The 24,014-nt window shown below is 34.9% G+C and overlaps 1 protein-coding gene across 1 annotated transcript in view; it reads left to right on the top strand.

Moving 5' to 3' along the window:
• Positions 1 to 24,014, top strand: part of jbug (filamin-type immunoglobulin domains fbug) — an 879,391-nt gene that overhangs the window by 584,018 nt on the left and 271,359 nt on the right. The window contains exons 32-33 of the mRNA XM_090401914.1: positions 9,589 to 9,672; positions 22,089 to 22,226. Of these exons, the coding sequence (XP_090258040.1) occupies positions 9,589 to 9,672; positions 22,089 to 22,226 (222 nt within the window). The remainder of the gene's footprint in view (positions 1 to 9,588; positions 9,673 to 22,088; positions 22,227 to 24,014) is intronic.

Here is a 24,014-nt window from a genome sequence, read left to right as displayed (position 1 = left end):
TTTGTTCAGTACATGGACTAGTCATTACTAACAACATATTCCATGATAAAGATGTGCACAAATAGATATGGAGGGAAGACAAGAAATAAAATAAAAAAAATCTAATTTACTATGTTATTGTTGATAATGATATCTTCATGCTAGTTTAGGACACAATTGCATACAGAGGATTTGAAATCAGCAGTCATCACCATTTTGTTTTGAGTAGGATAACACTGAATATCATGTTGAAAAGTAAAGTAAAATTAAAGAGTTCATAAACAGGAACCAAACCTTGTATATTCACAGCAGACACTGAAGAAAACATTGATTGATTCAGCCACAGAGCCATGTGGTGCAATCATCTGCAAGAATAGAAAAATCAGAACTTTATGGTAGACTGAAAGCTAATGAAAGAATTTCAAGCAAAAGAAGAAAGTATATGAAAAGTATAAAAGTAGCTAAACAAAAGTCAGAGGTACCAAAAAGTGGCTAAACAAAAAAGTATGAACAAAAGTACTGAAGTCAGCAATGGGAAGACTTCAAACATAGAAAATAAATATCAAGACGGTGGCAGAATTTTCTAGAGGCTATCAAAAGGCTTAGAAATGGATGAAAGAGTACTGTAAAAGAAACCAGATGTGATGAAGATAAATATCCTACATATTTGGAATAATTACTTTGAAGGATTACTAAATTAATCAAGCAGTGAGAGAACAGGAGTAGAAAACATTCAAGAGGAATGCAATCAGAAGTACATATCAGTATACGAGCAAGAAAAGCCATCAAAAACGTGAAATGTTGAAAGGCGGTTGGAGTAGATGAGATTATTATTGTTATTAACATCTGAATGCCATAGAGTCAGAGACCCATTGTGGGAGATACACAATATCACACACAAAGCTCGTCCAACTGCACCTTAAACAGATTCAATGTGTCTACATTCACAGCACACTCAGGCAATGCATTCCACTCACCAATCACTCTCTATACAAAAAAACTTTTTTCTTGCTCCTCTGCTCACACACCCTTCTTATGCAGTTTCCAGGAATGACTGCTTGTTCTATCTGTTCTCCCATTCTATGAGTTTTTTCTTCCATGTTAACCTGCTAACACCCGTGACTTACTTATATGTCTCAATCACCCCCCCCCCCCTTCAGCTATTCACGAGACTGCAATTTACATTCCTTCAATCTGTCTTCATATTACACATTTCAATGACCAATGACCACCTTTGTGAATAATATCTGGACCCATTCTAATATATCCTCATCACCATCCTGGCGACCAAATTTGTGCACAGTAATCCATATGAGGCATAATCAAGGCCTTATACAATGGTATCATAACCTCTTAATTTCTGAATGTGAGGGTTATGCATCATAATGTCTTCACATCTTGTGCACTGTGATTCCTGAATTTCAGCTCCTTATCCACCACAACTCCCAGATCTCTCATCTCCTCTACCTCCTTTAAAGTTTCTTCACCAAGTATATACTTTGTATCCCATTGTTGCTTACCAAATTTCAAAACTTTACATTTTGCAATATTTAACGGATAGTTCCACTTACCTGCCCATTCATGCAGTCTATTCAAGTCCTCCTGCTCGACTCCATAACATCTACTCAACTCTGCATTGCTCTCCCCAATTTTGTGTCATCTGCAAACAGCTGCATAGCACTAGTTGAACCCATTCCAGTATCATTAATATACAAATTGAGCAGCAATGGTCCCAAAAGTGACCCCCCTGTGGCACACCACTAGCCTCTTTTGGGATACTGCACTTCCATATACAACTTTCTGATACTTATCTCACAGCCAACCAACTCATAGTCTATTATCCAATCCCATTTCTTTCAGGTTATTTAACAGCTTGTCATCAAATCTGTGCTCAATAATTCATGTGAGGCCTTATCGAGATTTGAAAGGTGAAATTTTATGACAATTCCATATGAGAGTTATAAAGTTTTGCAGTGACTGCATACCTAAGAAGGCCTTGGTAGAGGCCTTCTTAGTTATGCAGTCACTGCATAACTAAGAAATAACTGTAAAAAAATAACTGAAAAAATAACTGTAAAAAAAGAGGGAAAAATAAAATGTAATGTGAGAATTACAGAGGAATTTCCTACTAAGGTTCCTCATAAGAGTTATGTAAGCATACTTGAGAAAATGCCAAGAAAAATTGTCAAGGGAAAATCGAAGAGGAATAAACTTATTTCAGACCAAATAAAGATGATTACTATGATTTTCACTCTTAAGACAAATAGTTGAGAAATCATGGGAATATAACAATGATCTATATGTAAGTTTTGTGGATCTGGAAAAGGCATATTACAAGGTGCCAAGAGAAAAGTTGTTCAAAACTCTACAATATGGTGTAAATAGGTTATTATATGGAGCAGTACATAGTCTGTATTTGAGTGATTCTTACCACTGATTCACAAATAGTGAGTTGAAGAATTGATGGAGGAGGAAGATGGTTTGATATTAAATCAGGTATGGGACAAGAATGCACATTATATCCATTGATATTTATGGAAAGTGGCATTAAACCTATTAAGCATGATAAGAAAATTGTGGATGTTAATCTAAACTCCTTACTTTATGCAGAAGGTGGTATGCTCCTTCTGCATAAAGTAAGAAGGTGGTATGCTCCTTCTACATAAATAAACCCAGTTCAATTCTTTATGAGTCATGGAATAAATATAATAATTAGGCACAATCTTTAGTGAGGATGGTAAATTAAATTAATTTTTTAATATCAAATTCCTGATATGTGTCTTCCAGGGATGTTTAGGATACTGTGATTGTACAACATGATCAATTGTGCATTTATGTATTTTTAATAACTTTCTAGTGATAATTTTCTTTCAAATTAATCTGATTTGTCAGGTCTCCAATATCATCAAATCTCTCATCTCAATCTCTTGTCATCAGTACTATTTACAGCAGGGCTGTCCAAAGCATTGCCTGCAGGCTGTATGCAGCGTGCGGTGCGATTTTGTGCAGCCCGCCTGTGGGTTTTGATTTTCGTGAGCAAAAAATTAAAATGACAATTTGAAATGAATGCATATTAGATATTTTAATTCTATCACTAATCAATAATCTCGATGTTGATAATTTTATTTGGTGCTTTTACATCACTACATACCCACATGTTTTTCAAATATTAATGTGTCAAAAAAGAATTCTTACAATGTTTTGTTCCAACGTGCATGCTCTGGGAGCTCAAGGGGAACGTGAGCTCGTGATTAGTGTGCAATTAGCGTTGTTCGTTTGTTCAGCTTTCGAGGTTGTGTCACTGCTGCTCACCAAATTACTAGATATGCATTGTGATGCGGCCCTCCGATAATTTTCTTTTAATGCAGTCTTCGGATTATGTAAGGTTGGACAGCCCTGATTTACAGCATCAATCACCAAGAACTGCAATGTACTCTTTCTCTTTGGGTCTTTTTTATTTTATTTATAAATAGTTAGCAACTAACTTTAAATTCAATTCTTCAGGAGTCACAGAATAAATAGAATAATTAGGCACAATCTTTAGTGAAGATGGTAAATTAAATTAAATTTTTAACACGTTCGCTGCCACACTACTTCGGCATAGTCTGTTCCTGTATGCCAAGCAATTTCACTTTTACAAGGTCAGTACAGTAATCTCGTTGCCGGCGGTAAGCGTCATACGAGTATACTCGTAGTTGGCTTGTGCAGAGCATATACCATCTATGAGAATACACAGTTTTGATGCTAGCTCCACAAACCAAGCATTTTCACTACTTCAAGGTCAGTACAGTAATCTCGTTGCCGGCAGTAAACGTCATACGAGTATACTCGTAGCTGACTTGTGTGGCTGGTTTACCAACTGTGAGTATACTCGTAGTTGACAGCAAACGTGTTAATATCAAATTCCTGATATGTGTCTTCGAGGGATGTTTAGGATACTGTGATTATACAACATGATCAAGTATGCATTTATGTATTTTTAATAACCTAATGAAAATTTTCTTTCAAATTAGTCTGATTTGTCAGGTCTCCAATATCAGCAAATCTCTCATCTCAGTCTCTTGTCATCAGTACTATTTACAGCATCAATCACCAAGATCTGCATTGTACTCTTTCCCTTTGGGTCTTTTGTTATTATATTTATAAATAATTAGAAATTAACTGATAATTAACTTTGTTGAAAAGAGACAAGTTGTTTATTTAGTATAATAAAATATATTTACTTGATGGAGAAGAGTGCTTCAATATCCCCTCCTAAATGCAGTGCTTTTCAGCTACTAGAACTAACTCAAACTTGACATCAGTCGAACTCAAGGTTGCCACCATAAACATCAGATATCAAAAGAAAAGAAGGTGAACTGGATCACCTTATTTAACATCTACATAATTGATGTTAAATAAGACAAAAACAGGTGGAATTCTGCCATGTAACAACTGCAAGATGTTATTTTCAGGCAGCGATGAGCAGAGAAAGGAAGAAATAGCTATATTGTTTAACACCCAACATGAAGATAATCTTCTTGAATAATGTGCCCAAATATTAAAATGCAGAATTATACAATGAGACTTATATCTGTGTATGTGCCAAAAGAATGTCTTCTTAAAGAAGTGGAGGGATTTTTCAAGTCATTAGAGAAGGCAGTTGATATAAAGAAATATAGAAAGTTGATTCTTATTGGAGATCTAAACAGCAAAACAGGAAATTTATACCAGACATATACAGGGGGTCCTCGAGTTATGTTGGAGATCCATTCCTATGGACCAACATAAGGCGATTTTCGATGCAAGTCGGAATTACCATAGCCTAAGTTACTTACCTAACCTAAAACACCCTAAAGTCATACATATATATCAAGAAACAGAACTAGGCCATAGGAAAATGAAAGGGAGAACATAATTACTGTATAGTACAGAAAAATGACAAAAATGAAACTGTAATAAAAAAACAAACATAAAACAATCTTTTCGCCTTTTCTTGAATTAACATGAGGCTAATTGGGATACGGCGTTGATGCTGGTCTTCCAGCCAAAGAACAAGAAACCTTTCCATCTCAATCATGAGCCTACTACGTTTTTTCGTAATCACAGTCAATTTCATGGGCGCCAATATCCTTTCACGTGTTGAAGGATGCGAACTTTATCCTTGATAATAGTCCCAACTGTGGTACGACTTAAGTTCAACGCGTGGCCGATGTTCGTTGCCGTTTCTCCCTTTTTTGCCCTTTTAATAATGTCTAATTTCACTTCTAATGTAATGGCTTTCCTTTTCTTCGACACACTGCCATCGGAAGAGTCTGCCTTACGTTTGGGAGCCATATTAAGGGTAAAAAGTCACAAAAAAACACAAACACAAAAGTGAGAGAGTGGATGTAAACAAAGCACGTGGTACCCAAAGAGTGTATGCTGGAACCCAAGCGACGCCACCTATCCCGAACAAACGCCACGTAACTGCGCATTATTCCGCCACGCTCACAAACAAGTTCGCCCGCGACGTTTGAATTTTACGTCGCGCTGCTTCAAGTCGAAATTTATTTTTTAAATTACAGTATTTATGGGATTACCGCCATAAAGTCGAAATGACACATGTCGAGGATGATGTAGGTCGAGGACCCTCTGTATGGAAATGTGTAAGGAAAATTTAGAGAAAAGGACAAAAGCCAATGGTAAGCACCTGCTTGATTTCTGTTCAGAATATGTTCCAACTTGAAGATACAAACATATTTATATGGAGAAATGATACAAGCAATAAGAAAAGTCTCATCATTATTATTGTTATCTGACCTTCATGGAGTTGGTCTCATCATGGGAGGTCCATCTATCTCACATATTACACACATACAGCTCATCATACCATGCCTTTAATACAATCACATTCTCTGCAGTGTCTACACTTTCAGGCAGTGTATTCTAATCGTTCGGCACTGTCCATGCAAAAAATGTGCTTCTCACACCTTCCTCACACAGCATCCAGAGATGACCTCTTGTTCTCCTCATCCTCCACCATTCTATGAAAAACCTCTTCAATTTATTGAATTAATTTGATCTCATCTGAGGAATCAGTTTTTTCCCTTTCAGTTAATCTGATAAAAAGCCCTTACCACTTACATGTCTCTATTGTATCCCTCTCCCTTCCTCCTATCTAGTAGACTCACTCTACAATTTGCATTTCTTAACCTTTCTTCATACCTGACATTCCAGAGACGAAACGACCTTAGTCAATTGTCAACCTTTTCTAGTTCTTTTCATCCTTTTAAAAATGACTAAATCTGTGCACAGTAGTTCTGTATGGCACCTAATCAAAGCCTCATACAATGGAACTATAATCTCCTTACTTTTATATAATGCTGACTTAATACAGAGCATCATTGCCAGAGTTGATTGTGCCATTGTCATAATTTTAGCTTTGTGTACTCTAATATTTAGGTCTCTATCCACCATTACCCCCAGATCTCTTATTTCTTTCACCATTTCCAATATATCCTCAACAGTTGTATACTCTACATCCCATCTTTTTTTTTTTCCAGTATCTAAAACCTTAAACTTTGCAACACTGAATTGGCAACTTCACAGCTGTGACCATTCACTCAGTCTATTCAAGTTCTCTTATAAAGCTACATCTGCCCTACTCCTCATAGTTCTTCCCAACTTCACATATCTGCAAACAAATGAATATCTCCATTAAAACCTTCCCCAATATCAACATACATGTTAAATAGCAATGACCCTAAAACAGATTCTTGAGACATGCCAAGCTATCCAACCCCCACCCATTCTTAAGTATAAATTTATCATGTGGCATTCTATGAAAACCTTTGCAAAATCTAAGTAAACCACTGTTTCTGCATTTCCCTTCTCTGATGCACCTCTCAACTTATCATAACAAATAAGCAGAATATTAAAACATGACCTTTCTTTAGCAAATCCATGCTGTTCATTATAGAGAATGTCACTATTGTCAACCCAGTTCTAGATCTTGGTCCTCAACTCCTCCAACACTTTAACCACAAAACCTGACACACAGATTAGCTTATAATTTGAAGCTTGAGTTCTGTCACCTCCCTTATGAAGTGGTGCAATCTTGCCTACTTTCCACTCCTTTGGAACTTGGTCCAGTGTAACACTCAGATTAAACAAGTATGTCAAGGTAGATACAACTCCTTGGCATGTTCCCTCAAAACACAAGGTGCTGTCATCAAGTTCCACAGCCTTATTAACATCAACTTTATTCAGTTCCCCATATACCTGCTTCTCACTCACAGTCCATCTCTCTCTCCTTCTTCTCTCTTTCTACTGCAGTCACAAGGATGAAATACCTTTATGACCTGCTCAGTCAGTATCTCAATTAAATCTTCTGCAGAGGTTATTCTTTTACCATTTTCACTAGTCAGTATCATCCTTCCATAATCATTCTTTTGTGCTGGCTACATATTACTGCACTTTTGCTCTCCTTACCCATAGGTTTCATCTTTCTAGCCTCATGGAACTGATTATTACTGGTCATCTTGTGCTTCCTCCAGATTGCATGCTTAATCTCATTATCCATTCATTTCACACTTAATTTATTTAACATTATGACCCTTAAAATACATTTAGACATTTAGGAATAGTTTGTTGAATAGCATACAAACAGCATTCATCTCCTTCCTACTAAACTCCATATTCTATACTATAGCTCCAAGCTGTTTTCTAGGGTTTCATAATCACTGGCTTTGTAGTTCCACATATATCCTTTCCTCACAGAAGTCCTTAAAATAGTTGACCCCCCCCCCCATAATCACTTCAGGGTCATCACTCTTACTAACCAGAGGGAGATTTGACATCTCATTTATAATACATCCTCTGATGAGATCACAACACCCTTGATTGTTGTGTGTCCTCTGTTACATACTGCCTAATACAGCTCCATCCACTTCCATGTGCATCTGTTGCTTACCACAGGATGCAACGTGTAGCTCCATGATTTGTGGGGATTCCCAGCATGGAATTTTAACTTCCTTTTTGTAAATTCTGCTTCTTTATTATCCTTATGAAGCCTCTCATTCAAGTCAAGAAACGTTTAAAAAAAAACAAAAAAAATAAATTGAGTCAGTTACTTTATTATCTTTCTTGATCATCCATTCAGCGAACAACAAATTGGGAAATTGTCACCTTTCTTTATGAGAAAGATTGGTATGTTTTCAGAATCAATCATGATACTTTTGTTGATGTGATATCCTAATTGAAGCAACATAAAAGTAACATTCTGAGGAATTCCCTTATAAACATCTCTTGGGGGGGGGTCCAATTATGAGAGCCTCTATAAAAGTTTATTCTAGATCAATGATATCAGGTGGGATGTTAATGTTCAGGGCTCTGAGTGGAATGAACTCTTGAACATAGTGCATATGTAGTAGGGATGGTAATCTTGGACCAAGCCAGGAATAACATCTTATCATTTGTCACCATTTATTCAGGCATTTTTCCATGAAAAACAAGCTGAATATATGATGATTTTGAATATTTCAGATATATCACCAGGAAGGAAATGTAATATGTACTCCTTTACATGAGGAACCATATACTCTGCCACAGATATTATGATGGAAAATGGATTACACTGATGGGAACCCATCTGATGTCTAGTAGAATTTCATTCTGCAGTAGTCAGTTACTTTCCTATCAGTGATGCAATGAATTGCATTACTGGTGGATAATGTAAGCTGAGTGAGCTGCAGCGTGAAAAATATCAAGATCGTTTCCAGCCTTTCCCAAACTGTGGTAGAACAAATGAATGCATTTGTTCTACCACAGTTTGGGAAAGGCTTGCGCACTACCCAGATCAGTTTGAACCTTTATCAAGGTCTCTTATAATGCAGAAGTCATATGGATAACAAAGCAGTTGATGTAAAGTCAACATCCTCTATATATAAGAAGCCTAGTTGTGAAGATATCATGCACAAACTTTGTTTGCTTAAATGTGGATAAAGAATTAAACAAGAATATAATTTCTGGTGAAGAAAGTTTAAATTTCTTGTGGTGAGGTATCTGCAAGTTAAGATAATTTTTGTTACCAACTTTCCTTCCAGACTCCTATCTTTATCTGTTCCTTTTTTTATATACCTTCAATACTTATTTTACTAATTCCTTTCCAGTTCATGAGTATTAATGTGCATTCCACTTCTCATATAGTCCCACCATTCTAGTAGCACTACTATGAACTACTCTATTAAAGGTAAGACCTTGAATAGCAAAGTTCATGTTGCAGGCTTCATTCTTTCTTTTTTTTCTTAATGATGGGTAAATTTAGTGCAAGGATTTAATGATCTGAGGTAATAGCTAACCAACATTCAAATAATTTAGAAAAAATAAGATTTTTTCTTTCATCCTGCAAGATACATCATCATGACTTTGCACACATCATATTTTTTAATATTAGTTAATTTTTCACTAGCTTGCAATCTCAGCTAATAATCAAATGATGGTTACAATTAATTAATGCTTACTATATAAATGTAATGGTTATTAGTATTCACTTCATATATCTTGTTATGTTTTGGCTGTTCCAAATCTTTACCACAAAATTTGTTTATAGTTAACTTGCTTTTGTTTATATAAATTTGGTCATTGTAGGTCCTTCAGGAAAAAAAATATCGACCAATGTAACCCGAACATCTAGCACTGCTTTTGATATTCAATTTCAGCCTACAGAAGTTGGTAAGAACTTTACATGAAATAATATATTTGTGGAATTAAATAATGTAATAGTAATATAATTGAACATCTCTATTTGTAATTTAAAAAAAAAAATTTTTTTCAAACTTTTTAATTTTTTTTATTATTATGATTATATGTGCTCCTCCAGGAAATTCAGGGACTCATATAGCCAATTTGGGCATTCATACTTAAACACACTCAATGAAGACATGACAACATCTCTTTGTAGCCCATTCCATACACTTGCTTCTCATTATGAAAAGAATCTGAATTTCACATTCTTAGGCCAGTATACATATATAACCGCAAGTTCTCTCTTTGCACTAGACACAAGCGACAAAAGCTCACTTGTATTTACTGTTAGTTCTCTGTAATTACTTGTATGTTTCTATCATGTCACGTCTCATCTCACCATAGTGTAGATATGATCTTATGAATGCCTTGTAAAGTGAGAGTATGACTTCTTTTTTTCTTTAAAGTTAGTCTATCTTGAACATCGCAGTTATCCAATGTTATCCCTAAATCACCTTAGCAACATGACTCCTAAATTTTACCTCACTATCCACTATAACTCTTAAATCTCTATCTTCACTGACCACAGTCAGCAAATTCCTATTAATAAGATACATGTGCAGTGTCCTTTATCCATAATGCATAAGCTTACATTTAGGGATGTTAAACTAACTCATTAACATTTGCCTATAGCATTAGTCTGTTCAAGTCAGCCTACAGGGATCATCATCATCAAATTCCTGCCATGTACCCTTAAGGGATGTACAGGATATGATAGTACTACATGAAAAAATTTACATCATTACTAACTTCCTATCTACAATTTTCCTCCAAATCAGTCTGTTACTTGTCAAGACTCCAACATTATCAGATCTTATATTTCTATCGTCTAAGGCACTTTGTACCATATCAATCTACCTATATCTTGGTCCTCCTCTGGATCATTTTGCTGCCAACCTGGCAGACAACACTTGCTTTGCTAATCTTTCCTCGCCCATTCTGTTTAAGTGACCATACCACCTGAGATTAGCTCTGCTAATGCATTCCTGGATGCTGACAATGTCAAGTTATTTCCAAATATCCTCGTTTTTAATATGATATTGCCATTGATGCCATCTGTTCACGCCTCTAATCTTTCTCAGGACTCTCATATCTGCTGTCTCTAGTCTTTGGTCAAGTGTTTTACTTCTGACCCAGCTCTCAGATCCATAAGTTAAAACTGGTTTGAACACTGTCTTGTATACACTAATTTAGTGTTCCGACTAATTTCTCTCTTATTCCATATGGATTTATTCAATTGACTTCCCACCATACCAGCTTTGCTGATTCTGTTGTCTATTTCTATATTGAATTTACCATCTTCACTAAAAATCGTGCCTAAGTAGCTGAAATGTTTTACTTGTTCCACAGGTTCTCCATTCACAACACAGTTGACATTTTCAATGATTCTGCCTATTTTCATTGTCTTTGTCTTTTTATTGCTGACCTTCATACCATATCTATTACAACAGTTATTCAGTTTACTCAAGAGAATCTTGCAGACTTGTAGCGGATTTATTTAGAAGTATAACATCGTCTGCATAAAGCAAAGAGCTGACATTAACATCTCCAATTTTGATATCATATTTAATACCACTTTCCTTCATAATGTTATTCATATAAATAATGAATAACACAGGGGATAATATATATCCTTGTCTCACACCAGATTTAACATTAAACCATCTTCCTGAAGGAAGTACAGGAAGATTGTTTAATGTTTCTTCCTTCAATTCTAACTGCTGACTTACAACGCAAATAAAGACTAAGTATTGCTTGATATAATGTCCCATTGACACCATATAACTGTAGCGTATTGAATAGCTTCTCTCTTGGCACCTTGTCGTATGCCTTTTCCAAATCGACAAAACTTAAATACAGAACTTTGTTATATTCCCATGCTTTCTCAACTATTTGTCGTAAAGTGAAGATCTGATCCTGACAGCCTCTATTTGGCCTGAATCCAGCTTGTTCTTCACCAAGCTTTTCTTCCACAATTCATTTCAACCGTTTCTCAAGTATACTTGCATATATCTAGCCAGGAACACTCAGTAGGGATATACCTCTCTAATTCTCACATTCAGTTTTATTTCCTTTTTTTTATATGGGTACTATTAGAGCTCTACTCCAATCATCGGGTATTCGTCCCTCTGTCCAAGCCTTATAAACTATGCAGTGCAGCCACTGCACGACTTTTATACCTCCATACTTGAGCATTTCTGGTCGAATATAATCTACTCCTGCTGTCTTTCCATATTTCAAGCCTTTGATGGCTTTTTCTACTTCAAGTATGGATATGTATTCCTGACTGCATGCCTGATCAGTGTTTTTTACCACTGTGCTGTCATTGCTGCTTGTTTCATTTAGCAGTTTTTCAGAGTAATTACTCCATACTTCAAGGATATCTTTTTCTCCTGTTTTCTTGTCACCTTTATCATCTCTAACTTTTTTTACAGCACTCTTTCCTCCATTTCTAATCTTCTTCAACAACCTCCAGAATATTTTGCCACCTTCTTGATATTTATTTTCTATGTTCTTGCCAAAGCCTTGCCATGACTTTTGTTTAGCTAGTTTTACACAGTGTTTTGCTTTCTTACATTTCTCTCTGTATTCTCTAAGAGTACAAGCTGACTTATTTGCCGGGAACTTTTGATATGCTTTCTTCTTTTCCTTCACTGTCTCTTTAACTTGCTGTGTCCACCATGGAGTTCTGATTTTTCTATCCTTGCAGACAACTCGACACATGCCGCTCTGACTGAATCAATCAAGGTTTTCTTCAAGGCTTGCCACTGAATCTCCAAGATTTGGTTTCTGTTCTCAAACTCTTTCATTTTTTCTTCAATAATCTTTGTGTATTTTAGTCTACAGTTCACATCTGAGAGCTGCTCAACTTTTATTCGCTTTAAAACTTTCTTATATGTTATTCTTTTCAATATGAAATTCAATTTGATCCTGCTCAAGAACAAATAGTGATCACTTCCAATTTCAAATCCTCTGTACACTCTGGTGTCCTGCACCAGGAAGAAAACATCACTATCAACAATAACATAGTCAATGAGACTTTTCTTATTCCTTGCCTCTTCTTTCCATGTGAATTTGTGCACATTTTTATCCTGGAACATTGTATTAGTAATAACCAGTCCATGTCCTGAGCAGAAATCTAACAAGTATTTGCCATTATTATTAGCTTTGCTCTTTTCTCCAAACTTTCCCAAAATATTTTTGTATGTCTGACAATCGTTTCCTACTCTACTATTCAGATCCCCAACAAGGACCAGCTTTTCCTTTTTCATTGTGTCAGTTGCTTTCTCTAAAGCCTCAAAATATTCCTCCACTTCTACCTTAGTAGAACCTTCTGAGGGACCATAGGCACAAATAAGTCTCATTGTCCAGTTCCCCATTTTGATATTTGCCCACATCACTCTACTTGAGACCGCCTGCCATTCAAGAAGATTAGCCTCGTATTTAGTGTTGAATACAATGGCTACTCCTTAAGGCAAATGATAATTTTATTAGGCATTTACCTAATAAAACCAAACCTCAAGATCTTACATTTTGCTGCATTAAACCGAAACCCCCATTCATTTGCCCATCTGTCTAGCTTATTCAAATCATCTTGCAGGGCTGCAGCATCTGCACTATTACTAATAATCCTTCCCAGCTTCGCATCATCTGCAAATAACTGAATATCCCCTTGCAATCCACTGACAATGTCATTGATATAAATTAAACAATATAGGTCCCAGTACTGAGCCCTGTGGGACCACACTTGTAATCCTCTGATTACTTGAAACTGCCCCACCATGCACAGCTCTCTGATACCTATCGGACAGCCAATCTTGAATCCAGTTGACCAATCTGACATCCAAACCCATGTGCTGCAACTTAAATATCAACTTATCATGTGGCAGCCTGTCAAATGCCTTCCGTAAATCTAAGAAAATGGCAGTATATGCCTTTCCCTCATCTAATGCTCTTTTAACTTTATCATAAAAGGCTAGCATATTGCTAAAACAAGAGCGCCCCTTCACAAATCTATGTTGACTCTCACAGATAACATTACCGTCATCTGTATATGGTCCTTCACGACTTTCTCCAACATCTTACTAACTACTGATGACACACAAACTGGCCTATAATGAGACACTTTCAGTCTACTACCACCCTTATGCAATGGCACTATCTTACCTTCCTTCCATTCCATAGGCACCTTTCCCACAGCCAGACTTTCATTGAAATGCCAGGTCAAAGGCACTGTCAGTTCCCTAGCACATTCTCTCAAAACTCGTGGTGAAATACCATCCAGTCCCACAGCTTTACTGACATCCAGAGTACTCAGTATTTGAAACACTCTCCTCCTGCACCTCTAAACCTCAAACCTGCCCTATCCCTCTAGTATTAAAATTTACTCCTCCAAGATGAAATACTCCAATAAAGTGTTCATTGACCAATTCCACTATGTCCTCCACATCAGTCACTCTATTCCCATTTTTATCCCACAATATCATTCTTCCACAGTCATTTCTCCTCCTACTGGCCTCATATCTAAAAAAAATTCTCTATTATTTTCTTTGGATCTTAGGGCCAATCTCCTCTCATATTCCAGTTTCTTATTCTTTACCATACTAGTCACTCTTCTGGCCTGTGTCTTATACTCTTCATGCATCTTCTCTTCGCCTGTGTCTTATACTCTTTATGCATCTTCTCTTCACCTGTCTCCTTATATCTCTTCCATAGCCTCTTTTTCGCATGCAATTCCTGTTTAATATTGTTTGTCATCCACTTTACTCCAAATTATGTCTTCTTCTTCACTTGTGGAATACAGTTTACTATTGCTGCTAACAAATATTCCTTCACAATTTCCCAAGCACTAATGATATCGCAGCCTTTCAATTCCTCCCGCCATGAAACTTTTCCAAGTTGACATCTTAGACTATTATAATCACCTGCCTTATAATTCTACATACATTCCCGTCTCTTTGATACTCCTGCATGGCTATTCATTTTCCAAGTCAAAACCATATGGTCCCTCTCTCCAACTCGTAGGAGAGATGTCATCTCAGTTATTATCAACTCTTCTGATGCTATAACCAAATCCAAAACTCTTGAACCTCTTGTTCCCTCTATTACATGTTGCCTTAGACATTTGTCCCTCAAGAATTCTAGAAATTCCATTCCCTTATTGCTACATGCATCTTCCTCTCCAATTTATACTACTGTAGTTAATATCTCCCATAACAATCATTCTTCTTGTACTTGCCAAACTCAACTGTCTAAACTAAAAATCAGCCAGAAAACATGCACACAATTTATAGACAAAATTATATTGCAATCAATAACATTATATTGGCTTCATAAGATGATCACATACCTGACTGTATGACTCCACAGCCATGTGTATCAGAATATGCTAAATAAAATAAACAAACAGATGCTGTCCTCTGTAGAAGATTCTAATGCTGTCTTCCCATCTCTGCAGGCATTTCTTGAGCAACCTCTCCAAAACCTTGATAACTACACCATAGATATTCATTGGTTTATAATTTGCTGCACTGGTCCTAGCTTCACTCATGTATATTGGAATTATCTTACTCTCATTTCACTCATAGAAATCATATATATGTTAGTGCTCAAGTTATCAGGGACATTAATAACTGTCTTGCACATTCCTTCAGTACCATTGAAGATATCCCATCCATGCCAGTGGTTGTATTCAAATCAAGCTCTTCCACCAACTCTGATATCTCTAGCTCATCCACTTTCCCCTCTGCATTCTCAGAGCTAATGGTCCTGCCCAGGTGTAAGCACACACATGTGTACACACAAGCTTTCTGAGGTACTTTAACTGCAATAAGTTCCACCATTATACATGAGACTGTAAATGAAACCATTTGTCTATTCTACTCTAAGCAACACAAGCTCAGTGAGTGCACATGAAATGAGTCTGAGAAGAACTGTATAAACCTGCCAAAATCATAACAAGCATGCAAAATGACTGCAAACACATGGCTCTAAGCAAAGACTGCCTGACATATAATTACTACTGACAGCTCAAAATTCAAAACATAGACTATGGAAAGCAATAATAAAGTCAGCAGAAACAGCACTACTTTCTTAGCATGCCTTCAAATCAATCCTCAATACTCTAAACTAACAGAATTCATAAACAGAAGAAATATAAGACTAGCATTATAAGAACCTTACAACTTCAACAACAAACTATGTGGCTTTTCAGGTAATTATAAAATATTTTCCAAAAGATCAGAAAGAAAGAGAGCTGCAGTACTCATGGTCAATTGAAGTTCAAGCAATATTATTTTCTCAGTACAGCAACAAGGACTCAGTACTTATTGAAATTGCATACTGCAGAATTAAAACTTTTGCTATGGGTGTGTACCTAGACTATCATAGTAATATAAAATATGACTTAGAAAAAAATGAGTTTATTTTTAAAATAAAAAGAAATATTTAAAAAAAAAAAAAAAATTAAATATGACTTAGAAAAAGTCAGATCATGGATTTTACCATCAATCACAGCCTAATTCATAGAATGGATAACAATACCCATTTGGCTTTATTGTTTAACAAAAGCACAAAAAATAGAGGTACAAATCTGAAAAGGTTTCTAGCTTCAAATTCCCTACACATTCTAAACGCTAACAGTAAAATCCCATCCTTTTAAAATATCAGAGGAAGCAGCTTCATTAATCTCACAACATTTACTATATGTTGCTATTTTACCCTGGATTTCTGAACGGAGCTGCAAGGAAGAGGAAAGTTGTTCTGATCATTGCATTTTAAGTTTCATCATCAGTTACAAAAACTTAAACAGAATACATAAGAAAAACCACTGCAGTAACTTTAAGTATTTCACTAACAAAATCAATCTAGATACATTTGCAAAAGTATTGAAAAGAGAATTTGCACACTAAATCTCAGAGTGTCACTTAACTGTGACCAGTGTACAACAGCTTATCTTAGACAAGAACTTAGTCATCTGGGGATCAGCACAAGACAGTATAGACTTCCTTTATTCTGTGCTTTCATCTGGCCTGAAAAAATGCTGCTACCAAACACCCAAGAAGCTAAACATTAATGGGAGAAAATCAGTACTTTGATGGAATGACAAACTAACAGTCCTAAGAAAACGTATAAATGCACCCAGACAACTATATCACAGAACCTACAACAGTCAGAATTAAAGTGGAGTAGATATCAAAAACTACTATAAAGTCAAATATAGCTATCAGTCCAAAAAATTTTAAACCAAAAAACAGAATCATAAAAAAAATTCTGTACTGTTTCAACTGTATTGAATCCTTGGAACTGTATATATAAATTAGCAGCAAGCAAGAATAAAGCAACACCTATATTATCAACTATTAAGGAAACAGATGACTCAGCAGAAACTGTAGCTGTAATGATAAACAAATTTATTCCTGATGATGACAAATCAACAGATGAAGAAATCCACAAAACTTACAAAGAATGGAAACAGACATAGGCACTCCTAATGATAATGAAATTGCATCTAATGAAATCAAATCATTATAAGTCAAATATTGTTGAATTCCCCAAATTCATAACAGTTTACAATCAATGCCTAAAGAGAGGGTGTCCTTTATTATGAAAATGCTCTAAAATTATATCCAAAATCAAACCACAAAATTAGCAATTACAGGCTGATTAGTCTCAGAAATGGTAAGGTACAAGAAAAACTTCTGGTAAACCAAGTAATTCATTGTCTGTTCAAAAGACCTATTAAACAACAATCAGTATGCGTTTAGAGACCTCAATCAAGCACAATAAATGCAATTGTGGAGGTTGAAGTGTTCACAGAAGGCAGTGTATGGAGATGAAGAAATATGACTTCATCTCTAAGTCAGCAAGATAAGTGGGGATTAGGCCAATGAGTGCTGAAAACAAAATGGTAGTATACCAGAGCTATACTACTATCGATATCTTATGCAACATCTGCTTAGAAAGATGTACTAAAATCTATGAAAAACCAACAAAACTTAAACAGAGTTCAGCCCCTTATAGCCATATGAATAATTAAAGGACACAGTATCCTACAATATCTTTCGAGGCAACTTGCATTATTGCTGATGTAACACCGATCTGCCTTAAAATGTAGGAGTTCTATATTATATATGAAGTCACTTCCAGAAGATATAACAGAAATTCCAACATTGATCCAAATTGCTATAAACTTCCGTTTCACTACATTAGGTAGCCTCACCCAGCAAAGAAAACATATATTAAGAAGGAAAGCTCTGAAAGTGACAATGGGAGCAAAACAGAAGGAAACATCAGTTGTTCTTTCATTGTATATTGCAGACAGTCCATTATACAATAATACTGCTCTAGACTGCATCCCATTTGTTCCACCAACCTAGCAGAACAACTTGCTATAGTTTATTTACTTACATACCCTTCGAAGAATTACAACTCAACATCAAAAGATCATAACAATTTATAATGACAATAGAAGCACTATAGATGGCATAAATGACCAGAACAGCCATCTAGCATTAATAGAGCAGACAAGAATCTGGTATGGAATCTCACTCTAGAGGGATGGGAAGCCAAGTTATGCTGGTTGAAGGTGCATATTGGTTGGTTGAGTGGTTAGTATATCTTCTCTCTAGCCAAAAGGCTGCAGGTTCGAATCCCGCCATGGGCATGGATGTTTGTGATTGTCTGTGGAAATACCAGTGGTGGTGGGCGGTAGATAGCGGTGGTGAAGTTGCGGTTAGTTGTAGTTGGTAGAATGAGTGTCTGGAGACAGAGAGTTGTAGAGTAGATGCTCTCCCTCGATGAGTCTTTGGACTCCCTGAAGGTGTCAGTCAGGTAATGATAATAATATAATAATATTGGGGTAGCAAGAAACAAGAGAACCAATCAGCTGGCTAAAGAAGTGGCTATAAATGAACAGTTAGAAATAAGTTACCAAAAGTACTTGTTCAAATCTGCTACAACAACACTTGCAGAAGAAATAAGCAGACTCCAGCTTAAAATACATGTCATCTCTTCAGGTTTAACCACACTAGTAACAGGACATGAAAATTAAGATTCCATATCCTGGAATCGCCATTATGTATTTGTTTTACACATCTTCAATAGACTGTTGACTACTTACTCTATGACTGTCAGCTGCTGGATTCCACACTTGAGTGGCCAGTGTCAAAACAGAGACTTATCCAAAAGTATTACTCAGAATTATTTAATTTTGCTGAAAAAATCAACTTCCAGTCATTGTAATGTATCATAAATTACTGATAATGTTTGAATTATATAGTGTAAACATATGTAGAAATAAAAGTATAGATGTAAATATAGGAATACATGCATACATATACATCTAAAAATATAAATGTAAATATGGATACTGATACAAAAATGTAAATTTAATATAAATGTTAATCAGTTACTTGGAAGCCAAATGTAATATATGCATTGTATTCAATGGAGCATGTAGGAAATAAATTATCTCCTGGTAGGATTACTATAGGCAGGAAAATGGAAGAAAAAAATTCATTAAGCCTCCAACATGAAGGAAAAAAACATAACTGATCCCTGATGTGATCAGGTCACTGCTCAAGTATTTTAGTGGACCTGTCACTTTACCACCCTCCACATTCACTAACAATATTCTTCCATGGCCATTATTTTTACTTGCTACAAATTATAAAATTCTCTACAATTTCCATTGATCTCTTCAGCTAACTTCTTTTCATAATCATATTTGGCTTTCCTCACAGTGGGCATCACCCTCCTGTCCTACTGTATACTGATCTTTAGCTTTGCCATCACTCTTTACATGATGTTTGAATCAGTAACATTATGCCTCTCTTTTGCTTTAAAATGTTATTCATCCATTTAACTCCTAAGTTACTTTTCTAATAACTGTTGGGATGCAGTGAGATATTGCTTCCTTCAAATATCCTTTGAGTTATTCCCATGCAGTGCTGTTTCTTCAGGCATGCATTTAGGTTGTCTTCTCAGTTTATTAGAATTACCTCTTTTATAATTGCACATTTGCCTCCCTCCTTGGTGATCCATCCAAAGTAAAGAAACTATAATATCTAATAAAATATTTTACTGTGTGCACTAAACAAAGAAGTGTTCATTATAATGTGAACATTGATAAAATGGATATGTACATTAAGTAAATAGAAATTTACATAAAGTGTCATGATAAATTAGAAAATGAAATACATATGTTTAATCAGTATAGAATTTCAACCAGTTGTAAAGCTAGAGGAGAGCTCAACCAATATTACCATTATGGAATAATGTGTTTATATAAAATAATTACATCTGTTGAATATGTAGCATGATTATATTCCAAAACTTAGAGATTTTAAAATGTTATTATTATTAAAGTCAGTTGATGGGTCATATTTTTTTTTTATACAGTGTTTCACTTAGAAAGATTTTTTTTTTTTAATGTAAGACTAGTTTTATTCCATTGCATCTGTGACTTGAAGAAATCACAAGATGGGAAAGAAGTCTTACCATTAAATCTTATACATTCTTTATATTCTTTTCAGGATACATTTACTGAGCTTTCTGTCAACCATAAAATGGTAGTTTACAAGACCAAGGACCTGATGAACTCCATGTTGTGAATCATGTCGGTTTTTAAGAGATGCTGCAAGAATGCTATTTAGCAAATCAGATGGAAGAATTGTAGATGTAAAGAACATTCTGTAGTAATTACTTAGATTTATAGAATATTCTTTAAATTTGCAAGTCTCCTTCCATCCAGTATGCAACTTTGCATTCTTACATTTTCTCGAATATTGACCATGACTGTCGTCATCTAGGACTTGATGTCAGCTTCATTTTTCCTCTGGACTCATTTTATTATTATTACTATTATTATTATTATTATTAAGGCTATCACTTAGTGATAGCCTTGGGCCATCTGTCTCTGATTGGGTACCAGTGGAGATTGAACTGCCCACTCAGTCTCCAAAAGTTAGATAGGGCTAAATGGCCTCGCCTACTCCCGTAAATACGGGAATAAAAAGGCGTTAGCTGATTTTTCTGATTTTTTTTAGGTCACTGAATATGCACTTACAAGAACATTGGGTTTATATAAGATTCTGAGAGTCAGGCAAATCATGTCCATCATGGAAATATAATAAGAATTTTCTTCATTTATTTGGAACAGAATACCATTTAATTCGGCCAGCCAGTGACCTCTGCCACATGGAGTGTTAGAAAAACTATGTAATCTTGATTCAAAAATTTAATGCTCATAATACCTGTAATACTGAAGAAATAGGGCTATTTTATTGTGTGACAATGGATGGTTCCTTCTCTTATAAACATGGTATGCTGCTTAGGAAATATGAAATATTAGAAAAAGGGCCAGATCTTAATGCTTTGAAGGGATTAGAATGGAGACTTTACCAGTTCATTACTGTATGAACAAAATTGCATAGATGATATCTGAATTTTTTTCTGACCCGATCTGACCTATGCTTCTTCTTTAAGTACTATTTCCTAACAGTTTCAGTGACCACCTTTGCAAATTTACCTCTATCTTTAGTGGCTCTGATTAAAAGCTCTGTGTTCAGTTTAGTCCAGTTTTTTTATATTGTCTAGCCATGATATTTTCTTTTTCCAGGTTTTCTCTTTCCATTGATTTTATCTTTTGGTATTACCTGGAGAATATTATATGGGTTGACAAGCTTTCGTGGGTTTGATTCTCTCTCTCTCTCTCTCTCTCTCTCTCACACACACACACACACACACACACACACACACACACACACACACACACACACACACACACACACACACTGCATCTGATTCTTTCAGTTTAAGATAGCATTTCCCAAATTAATAAATGGAATATTTTATGAAAGTTTTTATATTATGTTGATATTCATAAATTTTTCAGAAACCCATCTAGAACTCTTACATTTTTTTTTTCCTGATATCGATTTTACATGTTTTAAATTTCTCTGCCTGCTCAGATACTGTTCGAAACACATTATTCATCAGTGATTATTGTCTTTAGTCATTCCCTTCATTTTATTTACTAAATGCTATAATTGCTTAATATACTGTAGCATATATATAAGAAAAATTTGGAGTTAAAATCTTTAGGTGCAGCCTACACATAGCCCAAATGCTGATCTGAGTTTGATATTGCTGCTGTTGTAGTCAGAGAGTACTTCAAGAAAACTGCTTAATATTGAGTTAAATTTCAAAATCCTGGTTATATTAAAAAATGATTACTGTTAACAGTATTTTTTATGATTGGATATATATTTCATTTTATTTTAAAGTTTTATTTTTCTTGAATTATGTTTAGAAAACAAACATTAAAATGACTTATTTTATAGGCCCTCATCAAATAGTAGTTACATTGGATGACACACCTATAGTTGGTAGCCCTTTTACTTGCAATGTTTATGATGTTTCTAAAGTCAGAGTTTCTAAGCTTAGCCCAGGCACCATTGGAAAACCTTGCACATTTCAAGGTATAATTAAGATTTTTATATACAATTTCAAGATATTCTAATAAATATTTTAGAAATAATTCATAGAAATTGGTCATTGTCATTTTGTTAAAAATTTGAATGATTGAAACAGTTCATTAGATAGATATGGGGAGAAAAAAAAAACCTAATTGCCAGTATTCTCAAGAACCTGTAACAATAGTATAATTGTTATTTCTTTTTTGTTACATTATGCAAGAGTTTAGGATATTGTCTCATATTTGTGTTCACCTCGTGTACTGTTATTTCATATATGTATTCATTTTGGCTCTAATAAACAAATGCACAAAACAACTATTAAGTTTTATTTATTTTAGTTTTTATTTAGTTTAGTTTATTTAGTTTCTTATCAACTGTAGACTGTAAACTGTTTAAATCTGTAATATTACTGTGCAAAAACTTATTTGCATAATATCTAAACATTTCAATACTGTAAATACTAAAATTTATTACAGAATTAATTAAACCACATGTTGAAAATATTTCTGCTTTTTTATCATCATTATCATCAGATTGATAATATGTACCATAGTATGGGTGAATGAACAGAATACTATGACACAGTGGCACACCTAGAGGGGGGGCCAAGGGGCCCGGGCACCCCCCAAAGAAAAGGAAAAAACACTAGAAAAATTTCCAAAAATCTTTTCCTAATTAAAATTCATTTTTTTTATTTATGTTGTGTGCTACTTATGAATTAGCGATCACTGCAGATGCTCAGTTATAGGTCACATGTGATGTGCAGTGTGTATTCACAATACGTCTACTCCACTCGGCCCCCCTCAAAGATTAAATCCTGAGTGCGCCACTGCTATGACAGTACTTCATTATTACTAGTTTCTTATCAACAGTTTTCTTCCAAACTAGGCTCTTGGTGTCAGGTTATTAAATAATCTCTTATTTTCATATGTGATTAAAAATAAAAAGGCATATAATAAATTTCAGAAGTGTTTATAGTACTGAAGAGGGGAAACAAGAACAGAAATAAATACATTTTACAAATAATTATAAGAAAATCTGAAATAAAAACAAAGGAAGGATCATTATAGCTGGAAACTTGAATGCACAAATTGGAAACCATGATACCAGGAATATGCATGTCGAGTGATTTAATGAAACCAGTGCACAAAAAATATATATATAAAAATAAATAAATAAATAAAATAAATGCACAAATTGGGAACCATGATACCAGAAATATATCATGTCGATTGATTTAATGAACCAGCACACCTAAAATAAAATAAATAATAATTATAATTAAAGCATTGCAGTTCTGTACAATCTATGTGAATTAAGATGAAAATCATAAAATAACATTGGAGAACCTTAGGAAACATATCCATAATGGACTCTATAATAACGGATGGAAAAAGTAGACCTATTGGTACCTGAGTTCTAACATAAACTGATATAGGAACTGACCATGCATTACTTATCAGAAAAATTAAGATTCTGGAGAAAGGTGGGAGGGATGAAGGTAGAACTGTTCTAGGACAAAATGTATTACAACACTATATCAACAAAGAATAAAAGAGCAGTTTAACAAAAATGTTTTTATTGAAAACTCAGAACTGAATTAAGCTGGGAAATCTTTAAAAATAATATTAAATAAGCAGCATATGAAGCCTTAAAGGAGAGAGAGAGGACAATTGGAAATAAATGGAAGAGATTGACTCCTTGCTACACAGAAGAATTCAAACAATTAGCACAAAAGGAAAAAAAAAAGCATTTTTAGAATATCTAAAGATACGTCTGATGAAGAAAAGT

Source organism: Typopeltis vanoorti, chromosome 12, assembly GCF_054136105.1.
Source record: "Typopeltis vanoorti isolate ZY-2024b chromosome 12, IOZ_Tvanoo_1.0, whole genome shotgun sequence".
Lineage (NCBI taxonomy): Eukaryota > Metazoa > Arthropoda > Arachnida > Uropygi > Thelyphonidae > Typopeltis > Typopeltis vanoorti.
Note: the sequence above shows the minus strand (reverse complement) of the source record. Positions and strands in the feature narration are given on the sequence as shown.